The sequence below is a fragment of the Halichoerus grypus genome, chromosome X, assembly GCF_964656455.1.
Source record: "Halichoerus grypus chromosome X, mHalGry1.hap1.1, whole genome shotgun sequence".
NCBI classification, from domain to species: domain Eukaryota; kingdom Metazoa; phylum Chordata; class Mammalia; order Carnivora; family Phocidae; genus Halichoerus; species Halichoerus grypus.
In genome coordinates this window covers 127655787-127680380 of record NC_135727.1, presented here as the reverse complement: position 1 = coordinate 127680380, position 24594 = coordinate 127655787, and the positions used below count along the sequence as shown (strand labels likewise).

The 24594-nt window shown below is 46.4% G+C and overlaps 1 protein-coding gene across 4 annotated transcripts in view; it reads left to right on the top strand.

The window, feature by feature from the left end:
- The window catches only part of STS (steroid sulfatase), a 183094-nt gene that overhangs the window by 77991 nt on the left and 80509 nt on the right, over positions 1 to 24594 (top strand). For all 4 annotated transcript variants that reach the window (XM_036087981.2, XM_036087974.2, XM_036087977.2 and 1 more), the window contains 5 exons: positions 573 to 713; positions 3217 to 3338; positions 3426 to 3548; positions 5833 to 6256; positions 18144 to 18280. In XM_036087981.2, coding sequence (XP_035943874.2) covers positions 573 to 713; positions 3217 to 3338; positions 3426 to 3548; positions 5833 to 6256; positions 18144 to 18280 — 947 coding nt within the window. The remainder of the gene's footprint in view (positions 1 to 572; positions 714 to 3216; positions 3339 to 3425; positions 3549 to 5832; positions 6257 to 18143; positions 18281 to 24594) is intronic.

The window sequence follows — 24594 nt, the reverse complement described above, 5'->3', positions numbered from 1 at the left end:
ACGTCACGTGCTCACCACTTGCAGGGATAAGGGTGTGGACGTCACCCAGTGTGAGCGTGTGCTGTGATGATGCTGTGGGTTCCCTACGTTGCGTGCATTTGCTCTAAGCGATTATCCAGCAGCTGGGCCTGCAGCCTCAGCCATTGAACCTGGTCCTCCTTGAGTTTGGAAATATGTACCCGTGTTACCCTTAAAAAAAAAAAAAAAGGAAAGATAATTTTAGAAAAGAGACGACTCTGGAGTGCCTGTCCATGCAGGGCTCAAATAGAGAACTTTTAGCGAATTATGGAGCTGGCCCCCCAGGAAGAGATGGCCCGTGATCTTGTTTGCATTTTTCCAAACAGAGCGTATGTTTTCGCATTGGGAAGAAATGGGAGGTCATTGCCGTCCTTGGAGGAAGAAATGCTTGTTTTGGAAATAAGAGCATCACGTTCCTTGCCCAGCGATGCGTCAGCATGTGTTTGGAGCACATATTGTGTGGGGTGGACGGGTTGGGGGAAGGTCCCACAAAAGGAGAGGGTGCGCGGCACGCTGGCGTCCTTCACGTCCGTCTGTGTGCTTGGCCTTTGCAGGAAGATGAGGATCCGTGTCCTACTGCTGTTGTTCCTGTTTGAGGCCCACAGCCACGCAGCCTCAAGGCCCAACTTCGTCCTGCTGATGGCCGATGACCTTGGCATCGGAGATCCTGGCTGCTATGGGAACAAGACGCTCAGGTGCGGGGACGGGCTTGCTGCGTGAAGAGCTGGGCAGCAGGGACATGAGCTCACGCGCACAGAGCGCAGAACGCCTACACGTGTCAGAGCCCTTCCGGGCGCACAGGTTCACGTGGGGCTTTACGGAGATGCACACGGGTACGGGCATTGTGTGTCTCAGCTGTCTGCACAACACCACGGTCACGACAGACGTATTTGAAGGGCCCCTTGATTTAAAAAGGAAAGTCGGTCCTTGTCTCATAGGATATTGGCATCAACGCTGCATTTTCTCTTTATAATTATGGGGACACAATGTCATAAACTGCTTCTGAGCCTCATCTTACCCACGATCAGTACAAACCGAATGGCACAAGCTGGGGGAAGAGATCATTAGCTTTTACTAGAATTTCCTTATAAGATCTATGAATAATAATAGCACGTAGCAGGGGGACAGACACACTGGTGAGTGCTGTGGACGCCGATTGACTGTCACGGCCTCACGCCGGCTCCTCATCTTGTTTTCAACACCACACTGCAGCTTGGGAGAGTGTTGCATTGCTATGTGTCAGGCCAAACAGAAAGCGGGCATCTGTTGTTCTTTTGAGGAGAACGCGGCGTGCACGTGCATGTCCGTCCCGAGCTGAAGCTTTGCATCAGATTCTGCTTGTCGTGTTTGGAATGTGTGCTCACCTACATTTGTTAGACCTTGAAACACACGGACAAGGATGAGATTTCAATTGGCCACATACGTTTTCCGCTCCACCTTTGGCCTCATTCTGTAAAACGTGTAGATCTTACTTTTGGACGCTTCTCATACCTCTGTTGCTACTAATTTAGTTCCTCTTATCAGAGTCGTGATCATTTCTTAAGTTTTGTTTATCATTTTTTTCACTTTATTATTTTATTAATATTTATTTTTATTTAAAATCAATTAACGTATAGTGTATTATTAGCCTCAGGAGTAGTATTTTCTTTTTAAGATTTTATTTATTTATTTATTTGACACAGAGAGAGAGTACAAGCTGGGGGAGTGGCAGACAGAGGGAATCAGAGAAACAGACTCCCCTTTGAGCAAGGAGCCCAGTACAGGGCTCAATCCCAGCACCCTGGGATCATGTCCTGAGCCAAGGCAGACACTTAACTGACTGAGCCACCCAGGCGCCCCTCAGCGGTAGTATTAGTGACTCATCAGTTGCGTATAACACCCAGTGCTCATCACATCACGTGCCCTCCTTAATGCCCGTCTCCCTTGTACCCCATCCCTCCCCCGACCTCTCCTCCAGCAACCCACAGTTTGTCTTTCCTACAGTTAAGAGTCTCTTATGGTTTGTCTCCCTCTCTGATTTCATCTTATTTTATTTTTCCTTCCCTTCCCCTATGTTCATCTGTTTTGTTTCTTAAATTCCACAGTGGAATATTACTCAGCCATCAAAAAGAATGAAATCTTGCCATTTGCAATGACATGGATAGAACTAGAGAGTATTATGCTAAGTGAAATCAGTCAGTCAGAGAAAGACAAATATGATTTTTAATACTATATGTATTCCTGAATTTCACTGAGATAATAGATAACCTTTCCTACTCAGGTGTTGTAATCAAAATATTTACAGTCACGTTTTAACATTCCATTTCTACCAGATCTCGAAAGAAAAAAAAAAAAGTGTACACAATCACAGTGAAGAATTCATGTCACAACATACCCCACATCTGTCTTGTTCCATATTGGATTCCAGTTCTTTATGAATTTCATTTTTCATTTTTTATTTTGTCAGCTCACACCCCAAAGTAGTCAGATGTTTCCGTAGGCCAATCTAGGCACGAGGAGGTTTAAGTCAGGTACACAGATTTGGTCTTCTAAGCCTTCTAGATCTTGTGATGGAAGGCAGAAGCACCGTGGAAATGTGGAGTGTGAAATGCATGCACTAAATTCATGGATGGGAGAGCAGGTGGACATGAGCAATGGAATGAAATGACCTTCACCTTCAAGCTGTGCATTAGCAAGGGCTAGTCTGTGTGGGTGCTGGAGCAGGGCCTGCAGGCCATGATGAACAGGATGCGTGCTCCAGCCTCTGGGCCTCTGTGTAGGAGGGAGCAGTTAGCTGTGCTTTCCCTTTATAGTGAGGAGCTGCTGTGATAGGATCTGTGTCCTACCCATGGACCAGGTCCCCTCACGGGACAAGGTTGGTGGTAGGAGGCCCACGAGAATCCCATCTCTGCCAGGATCTGAAGGATGGAAGGTAGCCAGGCTGGCAGACAGGCAGGGGCTGCGTTCCCAGTGGAAGATGTGGGATGAGAGCTCAGCGTGGTCCCAGAACTGGAAGAGGTTCATTTCTGAATGCCTAGCAAGTGTGGTTTGACACCCCAACAGGATCGGCCAGTCCATTCCCAGAGCAGAGGCACCAGAATGCATCACCCATCCTTCTGGTAGTTTCCCTGGATGATTGAGAGGTGACCCACTATAAAATGCACAGTGGAAACTGCATGTTTCAAGGTCATCATGAATGACATGAGTCTTCTGTTCTAGGACGCCCAATATTGACCGGTTGGCTGAAGGAGGAGTGAAGCTCACTCACCACCTGGCAGCTTCACCCCTGTGCACACCAAGTAGGGCAGCGTTCATGACAGGCCGGTACCCCATCCGATCAGGTAACCCCCGGGCTCCATAGCCATGGCTGTGTCCTCTTGGGGGCATCCCCGACCTCCTCTTTCAATAGATCTTTTGTTCTGCTTCAGGAATGGCATCTGAGTCCCTCGTGGGGGTGTTTATCTTCTCGGCCTCTTCTGGAGGACTTCCCACCAGTGAGATTACCTTTGCCAAGCTTCTCAAGAATCAGGGCTATTCAACAGCTCTGATAGGTATGTGCAGCTGAGGAGGGGGAGTCGAGGGCCTGGGCAGGGCGAGAGGGAGAGGGCATGACAACTGCCTTCTTAAGGATGACATCACTGATAACAGTTTGCACAACTTCACGTGGGGAAGAAATGATTTCGATTCTAGATTAAAATGCAGTGCACCTATCTGGGCTATTTGAAAATAAAGATATGTGTCGTTTTGTGTGTGTGTGTGTGTGTATGGATGGATGGATAGATAGTTAAATAGATGAGATTGATAGATAATGATGGGTGGATAGATGGATGGACTGATGGATATATGGATATATGGAAAGATAGATGACATAGGTGATAGAGGCAGGAATGGATACATCAGTAGATGAAATGGATAATGGATGGATGATGGATGGATGGATCATGGGTGGATGGATGGATCATGGGTGGTTGGATGGATGGATGGTGGATGGATGGATGGATGATGGATGGATGAATGGATGATGGTTAAATGGATGGATGGATGATGGTTAAATGGATGGAGGGGTGGATGATAGTTTGATGATGGTTAAATGGATGGATGGATGGATGATGGTTGTATGGATGAATAATGAATGGATGAACAATAAGTGGATGGATGGATGATGGATGCATGGATGGATGATGGGTGTGTGATGGGTGGATGGATGGATGGATGAATGGATGATGGTTAAATGGATGGATGGATGGATGGATGGATGATGGATGGTGGATGGATGAATAATAAGTGGGTGGATGGATGATGGATGGATGGATGGATGATGGATGGATGATGGGTGTGTGATGGGTAGATGGATGGAGAGATGGATTGTGGGTGGGTGGATGAATGGATGATGGTTAAATGTAAGGATGGATGATGGTTGGATGGGTGGATGAATGGACAATGGTAAATGGATGGATGGATGATGGTTGGGTGGATGAATAATGAATGGATGAATAATAAGTGGATGGATGCATGGATGGATGATGGGTGTGTGATGGGTGGATGGATGGATGGATGAATGGTTGATGGTTAAACGGATGGATGGATGGATGATGGATGGTGGATGGATGAATAATAAGTGGGTGGATGGATGATGGTTGGATGAATGGATGAATAATCAGTGGATGGATGGATGATGGATGGATGGATGGATGGATGATGTATGGATGAGGGGTGTGTGATGGGTAGATGGATGGATGGAGAGATGGATGGTGGGTGGGTGGATGAATGGATGATGGTTAAATGTAAGGATGGATGATGGTTGGATGGGTGGATGAATGGACAATGGTAAATGGATGGATGGATGATGGTTGGGTGGATGAATAATGAATGGATGAATAATAAGTGGATGGATGGATGGATGATGGATGCATGGATGGATGATGGGTGTGTGATGGGTGGATGGATAGATGGTAGATGGATGGATGATGGGCAGTTGGATAAATGGATAATGGATGGATGGATAGATGAGACACAGAGATGAGACAGATGATAACTAATAGATTGATAAATAGATAATCGTGAATAGCCATACAGCATACAAAACTACATATACACACTATGCTGTTGAACATTTTCATTTTATATATTAATACTAAAATTGTGTCAGACTTTGTCTCAGTTGACATTCTCATTGATTTTATTCAGTTGATAGGAATGATCCATTCTCCCTTTTTACTTGATAAACATAGGTCTATGCCGGTCATCAGATGACTCCTAAAATCTCTCAAAGAAGCAAAATGACCATTCTCTTTCCTCCCACCTCTTGTCATAAAACCCTCATCATGTTTTTCTTTTGTTAGGCACTCACTAATTTAGTGGTGTAATTAACATTTTGTAAGAAATGTTCATAGATGTTTAAAATAATTGCTGAGTTATGAGTGTGATTTCCTCATGCTTCAGGGGTAGTTTTTTGAGAAAGGATTCATTTTCACTTTTAATATTCAAGGGACAAAACCAAGTTGGTTCTACGACTTTAATTTTAAGGAAATATCTTTTAAAAACACTTGTGTTTTTCTGTGTATTTTTGTTACCTGCCTATTAATTATGTCAGGTGTTTGCCTTTTGTTTTATTTTGTTATTTTCAGCACTAAGTTACTGTTTTCTGGTAGATTGAGTAGTTAATACCCTGTTGTTTGTGGAAAAGGAAGCGAAACACTGTGGGGTTCTACAGAATAGGAGTTTGGCTAATAAATGTGCAGAGCGATCCCGCTTTTCCGTGTGTGGGAATCAGAAGCTGACATTCAGGTGGGGGTGCTCGTTGGGTCTAAACATATCATCCATTTGTCTTCTCAGGCAAGTGGCACCTTGGGACAAACTGTCACAACAAGACAGACTTTTGTCACCACCCCTTGAGCCACGGCTTTGACTATTTCCATGGGATCCCCGTGACCAACTTGAGGGACTGCAAGCCCGGAGAAGGCAGCGTCTTCAGTGGGGGCATCAGGGTGCTGGTCTTCATCCCCCTTCAGATCATTGCGATCACGCTCCTCACCTTGGCGGTGCTCAAGTTCCTTGGGCTGGTCCATGTGCCCCCCGGGATCTTCGTCTGCCTTCTCTGCCTGGCCGCCATGATACTCGGCCTTCTGGTGTGCTTCCTGCATTACTTCCGGCCCCTAAACTGCTTCCTGATGAGGAACCATGAGATCACCCAGCAGCCCATGTCCTACGACAACCTCATGCAGAGGCTGACAGCAGACGCGGTCCAGTTCATACGACGGTTGGTATCGCCTTTTATCCGGATGCTGCCTGTTGCCACATGGTGCTTGGTGATTTTTGTGGAGGCTGGAGAAACAGGGTGGTCCTTCTAGCCACGTTTCCCCTTCCCAGCTGCGGAGATTTCTCCAGCCAGGCTCCCGGGAGGAGGGGTGTGCACAGTGGAATGGCACGTGCAAGGAAGTGTGATGGAGTGGGCTCTCATCCGAGGGGCTCTGCCAGGTGTCCCTTACGTCCTGTGCTTCTGAAGCCAGGCCAGAAAGTGTCTCCCAGATGATCAAAGGGGCTTCAGGTGTCACCACGGTCGTTACTCTTAAAGTGTGCATTGGGTGAGTATAGGTGTCATTCTTGTGACAGAAACAACATAGGAAGTCCAAACAGTCTGTGTAAATTTCTGAGCAGAACAAGTGTATGAGGAGCCTGGGTGGAGCGAATGATCTTGTTTAGGTCGGTTAGGACCCCTTGGGTGCACAGTGTTGAGGGTTGCAGTGAGCAAAGGGGATAACCATCCACAGAGGGGTCGATGGCAGTCCCTAGTAGAGACTATCTCAAGAACACCTGCTATCAAAACCAGACAAAACCCTGTTGTTCCATTTGGAACTTTAGAGAAAGGTGGAAATACCATGTGAAAATCACACACCTGGTCTGTGTGGTCAGTTGCCGGGCACATGCTGAGAACACGAGTTTCTCAGGCACCAAAGACTGGAGACACCCGTGGGTCCAAGCTAAAATGGCAGGAGGAAGGACGTAATGCGGTTCTGGACAGAAGGAGGAGGATTTTAAGCTGGTGGTCCTGCTCCTGAGCATCTGTGGTCATCATGGGCACATGGAGGTACCGTTGAGTTAGTGGTGCCTACGTAAGCCTAACTCTTGGCCTACACAGCCAGAGTAGCCACTGCTCAGGCTTTGTGTTAGCAGAACCCAGAGGTGGTGAGTACTGAGGATTGCCAGTCTTACCTCTCCGAGATTCCGACTGTGGAGTGCTGAGAGAAGGCTTCATGCGCCCGGAGAGGGTCTAAACCCCACGTCTCCTAGGACACTCGGAGAAGTAACTGGAGCATGGTTGGGTTTTTGCAAAAGTCACAACTGTTGTTACGCCTGTAGATTTTTCCACAAGGGGATGATGCCTTGTGATCGGGTGCAAATCTAAGAACTTTATGAGGTATATATTTTATATCGTCATCTATCTAGGAAGATATACAGAGATGGTTAATAGAAACAAGGTTCTCTTCGTTTTTTTTCTAGCAGAGTGATCACTTCTAATACTTTCCATCTTATTGCGCTGCGTTTTATTTTTAAAAAATCTCTCTGGCTGGGACAGTAAATTAATGTCGTCACTCAAGAGTGGGGCACAGTCCGCGTGGATGACGAAGCTCTTACCTCGTGGGTTAACCTCGCTGTGTTTTACAAGCAAGCGAACAGCCATTCCAAGATAGGATGGCGCCCTGCGGGATTGCAGACCTGTCCGTCGAAGCTCAAAACCCAGCAGTGTGCTGTTTGCCAAATTTGCTAAAAGAGCTGAACACTCACCTATTGGCCTGCATCTACCAGCAATCTCTCAGAAACATATGAGAGGAGATGAACAATACGGGGCCCCTGCAACAATCACAGGGTTCAGGAATCATCCTCGGCGTCCAGATGATTTCCTTCTCTCAAACATGCGGTATTTTGACAGAAATGATTGAATCTGTAGAGAATACGAATATTCAGATGATTGCAAGGCATTTTAATGGGTTCCTCAGCATGTGACTTTGGGAGGGGACCAAAAGCAATTTGGTCTTAAGGGCCTTGAAGCCTGTGCAGTTGATCTTGATGATGTGGAGTTTCTGTAGTTTTGCAGCAGAACTAGAGATTTAAGACGTAGCAACACCACAGTTGAACCTTGTGGTTATCAAGTTACTACAGGAGGGTTTATCCTTCACAACAGGTGGTTCCAGAGGAAATGCCTATTGCGAATGTTGGCACAGCATGTGCATGGTCAGTATTAGTGAAAATACCGCATTTTTGTGTACCGTGTTGCTATTCACAGAAAGCTTTCTCCCCACGTCACCTGAAGATGCAAAGATCGAAAGCATCTGGATAAAACCATCCTTGGCTACATTTGTCATCTTGTGCGATGTGTGATATCTGATTCAGGCCATGGGATAGCCACGTATCTTGAGAATCCCCTCAATATGTCACCAAAGAAACATAACAGTATTTGCAAAAAAAAAAAATAGTATTTTGAGGTTCTGAAGACGCATTTGTAAGTGTTCTGTCATTGGCCAGCATATCCTGAATAATGTAGGCAGGTCTTTACCACCTTTGTGTGAGAAACGGATTCAGACTTAGGAGCAGAAGGAAAATGACCAAAAGCGATGACAGTGCTTGTGAAATTCGTGCATTAACATAAAAGACTGTTTGGGGGTGCACAGTTCCCATGCAATTCCTACGTCGAGAGTAGTGAGGAAGATGATTTGAACTCTTACTTCTAAAATTCATCTTCTTTCTCTAAGCCTCGTCTCTGGAACGACTGATACTGCAGATGTTCACGTGAGGTATGGAGCTGTGGATGGCAAGGGCGGGAGGCAAAGATGCTTCGTTGGTGGGTGATGCTCTCACATGAGGTCTCCTTAGCCAAATTTGCTGCAAATGTGCCCCTGGAGTAAAGTGCACACTTCTGCGTTGAAGAGAGCAGTGGTTTGGAATATATCACCGTGCACTCCATGGTGCCTCCTCCTAGTTTACTCTTAGGGATAAAATTTATCTTGGGGAGTTGCTTCTATGGGGAAGCTAGATAATTAGCTCACCACACCATATGTTATGAGCTGTATCGTAATGCAACAGACAGGTGATCCTTAATGCAATTTAGTTAGCGATAAGTGTGTTGCTCTTACAGGCAGGAATGAACTGTGGATTTCTAAGAGATTCCCAGCCCTCTCTCTGTGTCCTGAGTGAAGGATCCTGCAGCCACCCGGCTTGCTCCCTTGGCCATCGGTCTCTTCCGGGCTCTGTAAATCAGAGCCAGCTCGGGTGCACGGTGCAAATGGCGGCTCAGCTTGGGACATGTTCAAGTGTAAGTGACCCTTGTGGAGTGCTTGTGCATGACCCGCTAGGGACTGGAGATACACACGTCACCGGGACACATTTCACCACCCACATCACCTCCTTCTTGTTATGAAACATCCGTACGAGATGGGAAAAAGAGATGTCTTCTGGTGGAGGAATTTGAGGCTCCACACTTTGGAGTGAATAGCCAAAGCCCTACGGTAATAGTACAGGCTGGATCAAAAAGCACAGCAAAATGCCTGTGAAGGCTGTTTTTCTCGGTCGGAGTGGACCATGAAGACTGCCGACTTACCGCTTAGGTCTGAGTACAGAGGAGGTGGAAGAAGACCAGGGAAATTTACAGGTGGAAGCGGAAGAGTCCCGGTCTCATGCCCCAAAAGTAGAACGCACCCTGATAATTCTCACGGGAGCTCTGATGTCCGTATCCTCATTACCATGGAGATGGAGAGGTATTTGCTTATTCTGAAAAGAAATCAGAGGCTGCACAGGAACAGGTGAATTCAGCAAGTTAATTTTATTCACAAAGTAGTTTTTCTTTCGCGTAATTGGTCAAGGCCACATTTTAAAAGGTTAATGGCAGTGGGTAGAATGCGAGCCGCGTTTCACATCGTCCTCGGCAGAGCGAGGTGAACCTTGGTCACTCTGCAGCACGAGGAGCCGGAAATGTTGGCCCCTTTCCTCCCCAGATACATCGAAAACAGTGCTTCGTGGCTAGGAACAACATTTAAGTTGAAAGAAACCGCTCTCTTTTTCTCTGCGATATGCAGATGTTCAGGCTGAAGAGGATGTTTTCAAGGATGATAGCTTTATACGCACCCACGTGATTTGTGTAGTTTATGATCTCCAGTGACTGGATTCATAAATTCCCATGAACTTTACCGCAAGTGTTCTGTTGTCCAGGCCCCCACGTTAAACACGTATTGAACAAATTCAGGATGTGTTCCATATGCATGGAACATATTCAACGTCAGCACATGTGTATTCTAAGAGGTTGTCAGTAGAAGTGAGATAAATGCTAGTAACTTTCAGTTACGCTTAGGATGGGATATGTCTTGGACCTTCAGCACTGAAGAGAACAAATCCACAATTTGGAAAAGAGCTACAGTTCTGTTTTTAATCACTGACTTCCCGGAGTGGTAAGATCTCATTTTTGCGACTTTTAACAAACCCCGATCCCTGACCGGTCCCCAGAGGGAAGTGAGCACGCCGTGGGAATGATGGAAAGTACGAGTCGTGGGGGGACATGGCGTTGCCGTGCATAGATTATGCCCTTACTGGAGGGTCGTGATCATGAGCTCCCTCTGCCGTGTCCTGTGCTCTGTAGCTCCACAGGAAATCGAGACTTGCTCCTGCAAACATGGTTGGTGTCATCATAATGCCCTAAAACCTGGGACAGCTGATAAATGTATCATCGGAAGACCTGACCTTTTTTCCTGTCCTGCTGCCATCGATGTTTGGCACCGTTGGAATCCTGAAATGCATTTACAGGGTACCTTCAACCTAGCCTTTCACATCTGCAGCCAGACCGTGGTGTAAGTGGCCATAATGAATGCTGTGATTTGGCCCAAAGCATGTTCCGAAGAAGGGGATCATGGGAGGACTTTATTAGTTTCAATAAGCGTTTAAGCCAGAAAGGGATAGGGGTGATATTGATCTTTAATTCACGGTGAGAAAAGTGCATCAGATTAACAATTAAGGGCAATTCTACAGGGACACACGCACACGTGTTCACCAGTGGAAAGGTTAAGTAATTAAAGAATTGTCTCGCTCGGTAAGGGTAGATGCCCCTCGATTGGCCTCTACCGTGCATGGGTCACCAGGAGACAGGTTTCGGAGTGGAGAGGATCTTTGGCTCTTTGGACAAGCCCCCATTCCAGGCCGAGCACGCCGCAAGCTGTATGAAGTTGTGGAGGGATGCTTGCTTTTCGTGATTCTGCATCCCGATCCGTGTCATTCCTAACTGAATGGGGCGTGGATAAAGCACTTTCAGACCCCCCTTTTTCCATCAAACACACAGATCTCTTTTATGCTCTGGGGGTCGTGACCTAAACTGGAAATCGGGAAGCATGAGCTTTTGGATGTCGGGCATGGGAGCGCGCAGGTTCACGGGGGTCCAGGCTGATGACGAAATTAGGGATGGGTGGTATGGGTCTTGAGGCCCCAGGGAACGGGACGTGGTTCAGCTCTTTCAGGGTGGTGAACGGCTATCCCACAGGGACGCAGGCTGGTGTTGCTGAATTCCCACTCTGCTGACTTTCCCAGAGAAAGCAGAAACGCCTGTTTGCGAGAGGGAACTATTTGGAGGAAACTTCCCAATGTTTTTGATATTAGCTTGTTTTTTTTTTAGCACTCAGAACCCCTGTTGAATGAATGAATTGCTGTCCTCTCTGCCCCTTAGCATAGACCCCAGTTTGACTCAGTTCCCATGCTCATCTATTCAGGTCCTTCCTGGGCTTTCTCCCCGTCCCCAGGCTGAGTGTGAACCTCAAGAGTAGACAATCTGTCTGGTATTGTCTGTCTGAATCAGGACAGTTATTCCTAGCAGGACAGATTTACTCTGATGGGGTGGATATACTCTCCTGTTCTTTTCTTTTTTTCCCTTGGAGGGTCCATCTAAGGAGGCTCTCTGCACCCTTTTAGGATGCTCTTCTAGTGACGTCAAAGACACGTGATTGATTTTCCAAAGGCACCTTGGAAAATGCATCTCCTTCCTCAGAATCTCATTTCCTATTACAACAATTCTAATTGTTTCTTAGTTCCTATTACCTAAACGACAGGGAAACTATCTATCTATCTATCTATCTATCTATCTATCTATCTATCTATCTGTTTTCTGCATATGCTCAGTATCTTGCACTCTCTGGGTTCAGAAAATGAATGAATGCATGCTAAGAAATTTACAACCAGAACCAGCAAAGGATCCTTCCTGCACCTGTTGTATGATGGGGCGTGTGGGTGGCTTCAGGTATTTGCGTTCAGATCACAGTGGGTTTGGGGAGCGGGCATCGCAGGTGGTGATTGATGGGTTCTGAGTCCGGCATCCTTGGTGGCTGAAAAGCCCTCGAATCGAACGTGAGACTACGGAGCCACAGACAAGGGTGAGCATGCACAATCCTTGCACAGAGATCCAGCGTGAGCAAAGACTGAAATCAGGCTGCTTTTTATTTTTACTTTTTAATTTTTTTAATATTTTATTTATTTATTTGACAGAGAGGGAACACAAGCAGGGGGAGCGGCAGAGGGAGAAGCAGACTCCCCGCGGAGCAGGGAGCCTGATGCGGGGCTCGATCCCAGGACCCTGGGGCCACTGAGCCACCCAGGTGCCCCTCAGGCCGCTTTTTAAACTCTGCTTACACAGACCAGGGTGTCCATTTCATCTTTTTTGGGAGGAGAGGGTTGCTTTCTTATTTTTCTTCTCTTCGTTTTTATTTTTAAAATGTCTTTCCATTTTTCTGTGGCTCCAAGAGTAACATGTGAGGCTCTAAAAATTGAAGAAGAATAGAAGTGTGTAAAGTAAGAAGGTGAAATCGTTGCTGGTCTTCACTCCTTCACACTAAGGACTTGCCTTCCCCAATCCAAGATGTAGCAAAGGCCGTGTGTTACTGGTATCTTTCTGGGCTTCTTTGCACATCTATGGGCTTTCATTTTAGTTTAGTTTTAAAAGATTTTCATATTTATTTTAGAGAGAGAAAGAGAGTGAGTGGGGGAAAGGGACAGAGGGAGAGAATCTCAAGCAGACTTCGTGCTGAGCACAGAGCCCAGTGTGGGGCTTGATCTAACAACCCCGAGATCACGACCTGAGCTGAAACCAACAGTCAGATGCTCAACTGACTGAGCCACCCAGGTGCCCCGATGGGATTTTAGTTTAAAGATTATTTTGATTTAGGGGCACCTGGCTGGTTCAGTTGGTAGAGCATGCGACTGTTGATCTTGGGGTTGTGCAATCGAGCCCTACACTGGGTTTAAAGATGACTTAAAATATTAAAAAAAAAATTTGGATCAGGGACGCCTGGGTGGCTCAGTCAGTTAAACGTCTGCCTTCAGCTCAGGTCGTGATCCCAGGGTCCTGGGATCGAGTCCCGCATCGGGCTCCCTGCTCAGTCAGGAGTCTTCTTCTCCCTCTTCCTCTGCCTGCCCCTCCCCCTGCTTGTGCTCGCTCGCTCTCTAATAAATAAAATCTTTAAAAAATATTCTGATTTATTGAGTGAATAATTTGGGGGGCTCTGTGTAATAGAACTTGTGCTTCTAGCTCACCAGGTGAATAGCCAGGACAGGTGTCTGCCATTGTCATCTGTGTGAGTATGCACGGGGATAGGTCGGACACCAACATGTTTGCGGAGAGCGTTGGGGTGCTGACTCGCTGCACGAACCCCTGGAATCCGCCTCTCTCCGGGAGCAAGTTCTGACCCTGCCAGCTTGAGATGCGATCTGGTGGCAGGACCCGGCAGAGCTTACCTTTAGGTTTTAGTCGCTAGGACCGTGTCAGCGGATGTACTTCCAGTGGATGCGCAGTGCGTGGACAGAACAAAGAAATAGCTGGGTTGTGTACACATCGGTGTGGTGTTCACAGTGGTGGCCGACGCCAGTCAAGTTGGGACCTTGGTGGCATAAAAACGGTCAAGCCCTCGGATGAGGGATATTCTGTTTGAGAGCTTCGTGGCAGACAGGAAAAAAAAAAAATAATGGCTTCACCATCCCCTTGAGTATGTTTTCAGTCTGTGTTCATAGGACGTCAGTCTTGTGATCCTCAGATTGAAATGATTACAGGTTGCTAGGAAGCAGCTTCCTTCGGCATTTTTCACAAATAGCGTGAAGGCACGGAGCAGCAGAAAGTTCAGTCTTTTCCCAGTGGCAATAAATTTCCAAAAGCGTTGTTTACTGAATAGCTCCGGCGAATAACACAGGACTTGAGCTGTTCATGGGAAATCTCCCGCCCACCGACTCGATGAAGTGTCATGGAGTTTTCAAGGTCATAGGAAAGGGAGACCCAGACCTCCTCCATGAGCCTGACCTGCTCTCTGCATTGGGAAGGATATTGCTCAGTGAGAATTCCCTCACCGGAGAGCAGGCTGTCTGTCAGTCACAGCCCAGGGTGTGTGCAAGGCTGCCGAGGATTTATGGGTGTGTAGCCCACGTTCCCGTGCACCGTCCACCGGACCTGTGTTCCTGGACGGTAAGTCTTTGCCGTGTAGTCCTTTGCAAGCTGATACGCGTCTCTGCATTTTCCAGGATTGTTGGTGCATCTAAAACCTCGTCACTGTGCTTGGACTCCCAGGACCTTGGCTGGTACCCATAGTGTCTAGCCTGCTCAATAAAAAACGGCTCTGTAAGAGAGATGATAGAGACAAGCATTCTGTAACTACGCACGGTGTTAGGATGAACGCAGGAATGGCCTTCTCCCCTTCCATGGAGGGTCTGCGTACATTGCAGGACAGGAATCCCACTCTACGGCTTGGCTTGAACTCCCCTACTGGCCTGACGGCTCTCAACGACCATGGTCATGAACGGTGTTTATGTCAGGCTCCCTCGTTTGCTTGGTGGGCGGACTTGGTCATCTATTTGTTCATTCTGGGCTCATATTTCAAAATGCCTCCAACTTGGGATCCTGCCAGGGAGGTCGATGGCGGGCTCTTTCTTCTTCTTCTTCTGTTTATTTATTATTTTTTCGGAAGCTCTTGGGCACACGACGCCTCTTCGTTCTCAGCACATTCTCTCAGACACATCCCGTATCACCAGCTCTGATCACATACATGGTCAGAAGGTTGAATTTTTAAGCCACCCGATCTATTTTCCTTAAATCTAGAAATAAGCAGGAGAGCAGAGGAGGGTGACATTGTAACCGTAGGTCATGTAACTGTCTATTTGGGAACAGCGTCACTGCATGTTGATTTGGGGGAATCTAAGCCGGTTTTTAGAGCCGTAGTCTGCTTCTTGAGAAGCAGCTGCCTTGTGTCCAGGTGTGAGTAAACCTCCCCCAGGATGACTCGGAAGGGGGCCGCACTGGCTGGCCTCCTGTAAGGCAGAGATCCGTGCCCTATCACGGCTTAGCGTCACTTCTCCCAGGGTCTTGGAAGGCATCTGCACTTAGAAGCACCCAGAGCGATGCGTTGTGTGCAGACCATCAGCTCGGATGACAACCCCAGTGGGTCCGTCTGAATGTGAACGCATCTTCTTTCCTTTCTGAAAATTAATGGGGACAAGTCATGGTTGACTAGATGTCTAGGGTTTGGATTCTCATGCAAATTCTACTTTATGTGGAGATGTGGCATAGACTACATGCAAGGTTTTTGCTTGTTTGCTGGTTGGGTTTTGGTGGGGTATTTTTTGTGTATTTGTTTATTTTTGGTCTTTTCTAGTTAGTTGTGAAACAATAACAGTGCCGCTTCCTTGTATATTCTTGTAAAAAGGGAAAGCGACAGAATCCAACATAAGCCCTATGACTCTAAAGCGCCATACAGATGATTTACAGTAACTGGCTCAATTTGATCTTGAGCCAGCAGGGACCTGGCTCATTCAAAGTTGATGTTTTAGGCTTATGTTCTGTTTAAAAGGCAAGGGGAACATCAGTGCAAGGAACAGCCTTCCATGTAAAGTGTGATAAGCAGCAGGTCTGAGCACTGACCCCGTAAGGTGCTGTATGGGCTGGACGCACCCAAGCTACATGCACATGAATGCATTAAAAATGCATTTAGCAAAGCATGCATTCATTCATCAGAGCTTAGCTTGTTAGCGTTGTGATACCCAGTTCTAACTTTGAAATGTTTTCGTTATCGTGAGGACTTAAGGAACCCAAATAAATATGTAAAAGCATCATTGATTTCATGAAATAGATTATTTCTTGAGAGCTCTTGCTGGCTGGCAAAGATGATGAACAGAGGGGACAGTCCCTTCGAAATGATCAGAGATTTCTGACTTAAGAGTTCATATCTTATGTACATATGTGCCCATACCAACAGGTGTATATTTGTACATGTATATATGTACCTACTCTAATAATATGTAGGTGTGTTGTGTACACATATACGCAGCTGTATGAATATATATATATGTTTATGTGTGTGTATATATACCCATACTAATGATAACGATGAACATTAACGATCTACATTAATGATAATGTAGGCATATACGTGTACACATATATACTAATATATAGATGTATTTGTGTGTGTATATATTTATACACACAGCTATACTAATATATGTTATTTGCATGTGTGTGTATACATATAAACCTATACTAATTATATGTATAGGTATATGTGTGTACAATCTATGTGTACACACATGTATGTTAATAACATATATAGGTGTACATGTCTATGTCTCTGTGTACGTATATCCCTATATTAATAGCACATATAGGTGTATGTGCATGTATATGCCCATATAAACCCAGCCCTATACTAATATATATAGGTGCACAGTGTATCTTTGTGTGTATATGGGTGTACATATGAATATAGGTACATAGAAGTATGTGTTATATATGTAGGTGTATATATCATGTATGTGTTTTGTATGTACATGCATGGATGTACATACATGCATGTACATACATTACTATGTGTAATACTACCTACTCTAGAGCACCTTTTGCTCCAACCACATTGCACTGATGCATCCCTGCAGTGCTGGGAGTCCTGGGTGGACCTGAGGAAGCTGGGAGAGCTGATGCAGGGTTTCATTGACTAACACAGTTTACTGAGCTTACGCTCCTTGGCAGTCACCGTGCTGGTCCCTGCCGCCCCGAGATGTCTGTGACATGCCCCAGCTCACGGTCTAGTGGGACAAGGAAAGCACGTAAGGGATTCGTGGGTAGTGCACCTGATGCTCTAGTAGAAATGGCATTGGGCCACCCATCTGTTCCGTTATTCACTGCATTTGTGCCCCAGCAGCCTTCAGAAGGGCACTTAGGCAATGGTCCTGTTTAGACGGAAAGGCATTTCTGACGCTCTCCTGGACTAATGTGAAATTTGAACCGGTTACATAAAACCAAAGTGCATCAGCTAAGTGCATTTCTCAGAGATTGGCACAATGCAAAGAGGATGGGATGTAAGTTGTTGACCCCTCTCAGCAGACCTGGGCAAAAACACCCAGACCTTCCCACACTCACCAGGCTCATGACTGTTGTCACAAGGCCCACCCGTTGACAATGACTTACAACTCTCCCCCAGCTGTGTGTTCTCACCCATTACAGCACGGGATGTTTTGATACACTCTGACTTAAGAAATGCTTTTGCAATAACCTGAGACTCTTTATAGATCGGGGCTAGTTCAAAGAATGTTCCATGTAACTTCCAAAACGTCAGTGTTGACAGTTGAACATTTATTCTAGGAGACTTGCTCGGTTGTAGAAGGTGGACAATATGGCGAACAGTTGAGTTGGCATTAGATGGGTAGATAGGTGTTGCCGTAAGAAGTCAAGAAATGGGTGTTTACTAGGCAATAGCTTATCTGTGTGTGTGTGTACATATTCCAAAGAGAATACGCGTTTGAAGGCCCATGAGTTCCTACTAATCACCGTATAGAGAAGGAAGAATAGAATTCAAGGGCAAAGTAGGCCATTCCCACGACATTCTGTCCAGAGTTGTGTCCTCGGGGAATGTGTCGAGAAAATAGCGCTTGAGTCTGCTGACCCGGACAAGGTGACCATGAGTCTTCTCTTCATAGGTACGCCGTGGACACTTCCATTTCTCCAAATAAAAGTGATGTCTCCAGTATTAGACATCACCTGGTGGGGCTTTCTGACTTTTCAGATGGCATCACGTCATACTAGTTTGATGGTGATGGGAACGGAGGTGCACATGCTCATATTGCTCTGAAATTCTCTCCTCTGGCAGGAACGCTGAGACGCCGTTCCTGCTGGTCCTGTCATACCTCCACGTGCACACAGCCCTCTTCTCTTCCAAGGACTTCTCCGGCAAAAGCAAACACGGTGCTTACGGCGACACTGTCGAGGAAATGGACTGGGGCGTTGGTATGTGTGTCTTTCTCTTCTGTATGTGCTCACGGTGGGCCCGAGTCTTCTTCCTTCTCCCTCACGTCCTGTGAAGGTCCACCTCTGGGCCCCGTGCCTTTATAGACAGCAGATGGGTTTCTGTGTTTTTCAGAAAGGTAACGAAACACTAAGTCAGAAAGATAAATGGAATATAAACAGCATCTTCAGCCCCTAGTGCATGGTTGAGGTAGCAGGGGCTCATCGGAGGGGAAGACTGGGTCTGGGGGCCGACGAACACAGGTTAATGGAGAAAAGGAGCCCACGCACTGTTAGTCTTTCTCCTCACGGGGCCTGTTAACAATGAAATGTGCGCAACACTGTGTCTTCCGCAGCGTTGTTAGATAAGTGGCAGGTTTGGGGTTGCAGAAGACCACGGGCATGCACAGCCGTGGCACGCCGCTGCGGGGTCTCCTGGCGATGCCGTTCTGTTTGGCGCCGGAACCCACTGTTTGCGTCTTCTAGGGCCAGTGTTCTGTGGCCGCCTGTCAGGACGCCAAGATTGTCTCATTCTTTGTGTCCTGTCTCCTCCTTCCTAAGCAGATTGCTCTCTTCCTGAAAAACGTGCCATTGTTTTTCCAGAGGTGCTGGGAAGACTTATTATTTAAAAAAAAAAAGTGTCCTCTCCATCTCCATGAGATCATCAGGACCCTGCTGTCTTTGCTTCTCTCTGGCAGAGCTGAGCGATGTCGGGTCTGTTCTGTAGCGTGCAGGGGAAGCAAGGCAGGGGAACACCCAGGGGGCTCTGAACTCGTCACTCAGCGCCTGTCTTTGCCGGTGACATGCTCTCTTGTGTGGACATTGTGCAGTCCCTGGGGACAAAAGGGCACACCGTTGTCTAAATGTCACCAGCCCATAGGTTGCTTAGGATTTTCAGGTGTTTCTTTTCTTTTCCTCTTTTTTTTTCCTTCTCTCATTCTTCCTCCTTTTCTTCGTGTACCAAATTAATAGTTTTTAACTCTTTCATCTAGATGTTTTGGAAATAACCTGATCATTGCCAAGGAGCATTCTTTTTTTTTTTTTTTTTTTTGGTTGGTTGGTTTGTTTTAAGCTGCAAATTGAATGTGATGCTCTTAGCCTACTCTGGTGATGACAAGAACAAGTTTTGGTTTGTTTCGTTTTGCTGAATCTCGGAAGCAGCACCGTCTTAAGAAACAAGAGGACAGGACCCTTGTGCTAGCTTCTAGCTCTCCATCTACAGAGTCTGTGAATTGGAGGATGTCTTAAGTTTCTAGGCTTCAGGTCTGTCATCTTTACATGAAGAATTCAGATGAGGCAAGTCCTTGGTTTTTCTTCTCCGGGGTTCTGTGATTCTGTAGAAGAACAAAAAGGGAGTCCCTGTGACGCAACATTCCCCTTCACGAGGTTTACAGAACAGATGCATGTACTAGGGCTCTCCCATACACCAGGATGAGCCTGCCTCTTTTCGTTCTTGCTTCTTTAAATGTTGCATGTGAATCCCTGTACGTTTTCCACACCTTCGCGGTGTGAGTCAGTAGAATATTTCATCTCCTTGATGAAGTAACAGGTTTCTTAGATGCCTCGAAGACGTCTGTGGACTAGCACGTGAGCTCATGCTGGTCTCATCAAGCAGACTGATTAATTTTTATTTCATTATCATGCCACACATGCATGCCCTGACTCATTAGCAAGTCTGACTTTCAGTGTTTTCCTACTCCGGGTCCCCTCTAGAACAAAACAGAGAGTGTTTTTCAGTCTTTGAGATCTGCGTTAGAACCTGATGTCCCATTTGTAGATGATTCTGTGCTTTTCTTTTTGCCAAAAAATGAAATCCTCCCCCTAAGCCATGACGTTAATTTCTCGGGATGTTTCTGCTGTTTTACCCATCCAGTACATCTGAGCGTTTCGAGGAACATCCCTTCTTTCCAAGAAAAGCCTTTCCTTATGAGGCTGAGGGGACTGCAGTGTTCTCAATAATTACATAATAAAATAAAATGGGGATATTTGCATAAAAATGATGCATCTTGCAGGAAAGGCCCCTGAGAGAGGAGCGGAGAGCTGCAGAGGGCACGTCTCAGCCATTCGGAGCATTTTCTTTCAAAATTGTTGGATGCAGCCTAATTACATGGAGCCTAACTTTCTCCACTGCAGGGTTCTCTGAACCTAGAAAGGCATAGTCACAATAGAAGCACCTTTACTACTTAATTGTGCTCCAGGGCCATTCCCATGCCACGTCCTTGTGTTTATTGCCTTATTCCTAGCTGTGTGATGGTGCTGTCTTGCATGGTTATAGTCACTGATGGAAGTGAGCAGGTAGCTTTGGAGTGAGGACCACAGAAGGGGTCCTGCCGAGACACCACGTGGGTGGCTCACACCCTGGATCTAGAATCCCTCTAAGTAACCCGCGGGGTTGTTATCCTTCTTTCATAATCTCAGTGACTGCGGGCTCAGGGAGTGCCCCACACCAAGCCCTGGAGCCTGCACACATTCCCTCCTTTGTGCTGTGGGTCATCGTTCCAGCAGGTGGTATGCTCCTTGTCTCCATTCTGCAGGTAAGGCAGGTGAGGGTTGCTGAAGGCTGATGCACCTGCCGGCCTCAGGTGTAGTACTTACAGAATTAATGCAAGGGATGAGCAGGAACCCGAATGCAGGTGTTCTCATAGAGCGTGAAGGCTGCTGCACCTGGTTCCACCACTCTCCCTGGAACGAGAAAGGCCTCCTCATGAGCGCTGGATGGTCTGCAATCAATCAGAGGGATAGTGCTCATTCCTGCATTACTCAAATTTGTTGAATACTGTGTGCCTAATTTTCTTTTCTTTTTTGGAGGGGGAGTGTAATCATGACGAGTCCCTTGATGTAAGGGAAGGTAGTAGCCACGGAGGGATCGAAGATTCTTCCAGGAGATCTTAAAATAACACAGCGTGGAAAGTGATGAATGAGTGTCCCAGCGAAGATGCAGATAAGCTGCTTGAGAGTTTGGAGAGGGGATGGACGGGCATACAGGGCCAGTGGACACAGCCCACCATGTCATTTCAGCAGGATAGCCCCACCGTCGAATCCTGGGGGCAGTAGGGGCACCGTTGCAAAGTGCGATTTTCAATCCCAAGTAATTCTGAAGCCGTAGAGATTTGGAGAGGAACAAACGGCCAAAATCACAGCGTGTTCAAATGTGCACCGAGTATCTTGGGGGCATGCCATCCTAGCTGTTTTTCTTCTCCCGGAAATGGAGTGATATTTACTTGAGATCTGTGAATGGGAACGGGGCAGAGGGAGCAGGTGGAGGAATGGAGGTGGTTGCTGTCCCTGGTTTCTTCTCTGTGGCTTGTACCGATCCAGACGATACCTCCAGAAGCATGGAGGGATGTAGGCAGAGGGATAAGTTACTGGACTCTGTCTGAGCTCTGTTCTGCTTGGAGGGAGACCAGGAGTCGGGTGTTGGCTCAGATTCAGGTGGAACTTGCATGCACTCAGCATTTACTTAGAGCCCCGTGCTATTAATAGAGCCATGGGAAGGCATCATAAATCAGCACTTGTTCAGGATTCAAGTACCAAATTCTGTATCCTACAAAGAGAGATGCAACTCGAGAACAATGAGTGAATGCTGATGTAAATCTCTAGCTTCAGATCAAACCTTCCAATTAAAAAAAAAAAAAGTTCCTGCCACTTCCAAGGGTTGGGATCCAGTGGCCTACGTGGGATTTTTTTCTTTCACACAAAAACCGTGAGCCTTTTTTCTTTAGTGGAAGAAGCACCAACCTTGCTGGTGGCATGGAGAAGTCTTCAGGAGTGAGTTTGCAGTTGCTCAGTATCTGTGATACCTCAGTATGCTCAGTACCTGCTAGTGCCTATGTTGGATACGCTGATCCTCAGTTTCTCCCTGCCTTTCCCTCTGTGGGGCTGGACAGTGCCACCTTCTCTGGGTGCAGGGATGGAACACACAGCCAACCGGAAGGGAAAATAACAGATGGGTTCATGCAAGACAAGTTGGGGGTTATGGTACAGCGCGAATTCCTCCTTTCCGTGCCTGGCGTATAGCCGAGTACGTGGCACGCAGTGTCAATCGCCACACATCAAATCCATCCTGAGGAATGGAGAATAAATTGGAAGGTCTCATTTAGCAGATCAGGACAGTGGCAAGAACCTCAGGTAACACAAGCAAATGAGGAGACTTGGATGTTGGTCAAAGCCCCTCAGACCCATGGCATAATTCTAACCAGGGTTTGGCTTTTTGGGCATGAGTCTAATGGATTATCCATTTAAACATGGACTCTTTCTAGGACCATTGTGAGACCCTGAAATGTAGTGTGCAGTGGATAACCCCTCACTTAGTAGGTCCCATTTGCCTGGGCCAAAGTGCTCTGGTTGGGTTCATGCAGAAGACATTTGCTTCTAGAATGCTGCAGACCAGGAGCACAGCAGGGGCTCAATAAATCATATTTAAGGGAGAAATCAGGGGAGTCAGGTGCCTGATACTTGCAAGGCCCTGTCCGAGGTGCTGAGATTGCTTGGGAAATGTGGCTTTCTTTTACCTGTGTGGATAATAATGGTCCACCTGTGGGAGTGGATAAGCTTGCTTTGAAAGGATATTGAAAGCAGTTGAGTAACTCATGACTCAAGATTTACTTCCATTGAAATTCAAGGTGAAAGTTTAGAAATAAACTTCTATGTTTCTACTTCTCATCAGCTAGCATTACAGGGTCTAAGAAAGCAATGGCAATATTCTTTGTGATTCTTTTGTTCTCTAAGGAATGTAATCTGGGCCGTAATGCTGTGTATTTCCTTTGGGATTCAATACATCAGTTTTCTATCTTGAATTTTTAAACACTCATATTCTTGATAAATGTGGCCTCCCTCTAAAGCGTGAAAATAATGTGTTCACTTCTGATGCATACTGAAAATGGAAAGCCAGGTAGAACATTCAAAGGAAGGGCAAAATAGAAACAATCCCCAAAAGAGAAACAAAAGAACCCGTGAGACCAAGAAGAGTAGGAGAAATGGGGTATCAGAATTCAGGGGTAAAGAACACTTTAAAAGACAATCAACTCCAACTAGGAAGAGGTGAAAAGACATAAGTGCATTTAGCTACTATAAACTTTATGGTTGTAGGAGGTTGCTGAATGAGCGATATTTGAGGAGCTCAGGGTCAGTGGGGTTGGATATTCCTTCAAGAAGCATGGAGGGATGTGGGCAGAGGGATAAGTTACTGGACTCTGTCTGAGCTCTGTTCTGCTTGGAGGGAGACCAGGGGTTGGGTGTTGGCTCAAGATGTGGAATTGGGTAATTTTCAGTCCAATGTTGAGGCAGGAGATGGATCATTGAATTGACTGATAACTGAAATGTTGCCAGAGAGTATCACAAAAGACAATTCAGCTTTGGAGTTTGGGCATTAGGGAATGACCCAAGTGTCAGGCCACGGCAGGGGAATGAGAAGAATGAGCGGGGGGGGGTGGGGGGGTGGGGGGGGGCTGGTGGCTTGGGAGGTGATGGGTTGCACATCCAAACATGATGTAGGGAAGGTATTGGAAGACTGGGAGGATGTGAAAGTGTTTACATGGCAGAGGTAGAACTATTACAGGTATGCACCGGTGTGTGGTGTGCTTTTAGGAGTTTGAATAAAGGACAAGAAGTCAAGCTTCTTGTGTTAAGCACATCAAGGGACTGGAGAGCCAGGGCATCCAGCTGGCTCCTTCCTTGTGAGTGCGCTCACATGAAAGACACCAAGCTCAGCTCCCCTATGACTGGAATAGCTGATTAGCTTCACTCATTTTCAGAGTGGAGGTTTATGTCTGGGCAAGACACTGGATGAATAATAGTATACTTTATAGGGAGCAATGTAGAGCCATTATGGACCACACATTCGTTAACTGAGCTTCCAGTTTTATCAAACACTCAGTGGAGACTTGAAAATTATTTCAACGGTTGGTCACCAGCCAAAGTTCCAGGTTTTTAGTAGGTTTCAGGGAGTAAGGGAGGTGGTCTGTGCACACTAAAGCATGCTGGCTTCCAGCTCTGTACAGCAAAGCCCCATCTGTCAGCTCCATGGCATGAAGGCAGTATTAAGAGTGAAATGCTCATAACACATGACTCATTGTCACCTTGTAGCTGTGGGGCACATCACAGTGAATTATGCTCAGGACAGTCCCTACTCTTAGGCAGTGTGAAGCAGAACATGGAGGCATTTTGTCATAAAACTCTTAAGCTTCTCATGTAGAACAAGTACAACCTCCAGTCTTCTGCAGCCAAGGTTGGATGCATTGTGAATTCTTAAACGTGTTTTTAATTTGCATTGCGTTTAAGAGTGTGCTCTGTAGAGTTTAAACAAAAATAAAGAAATG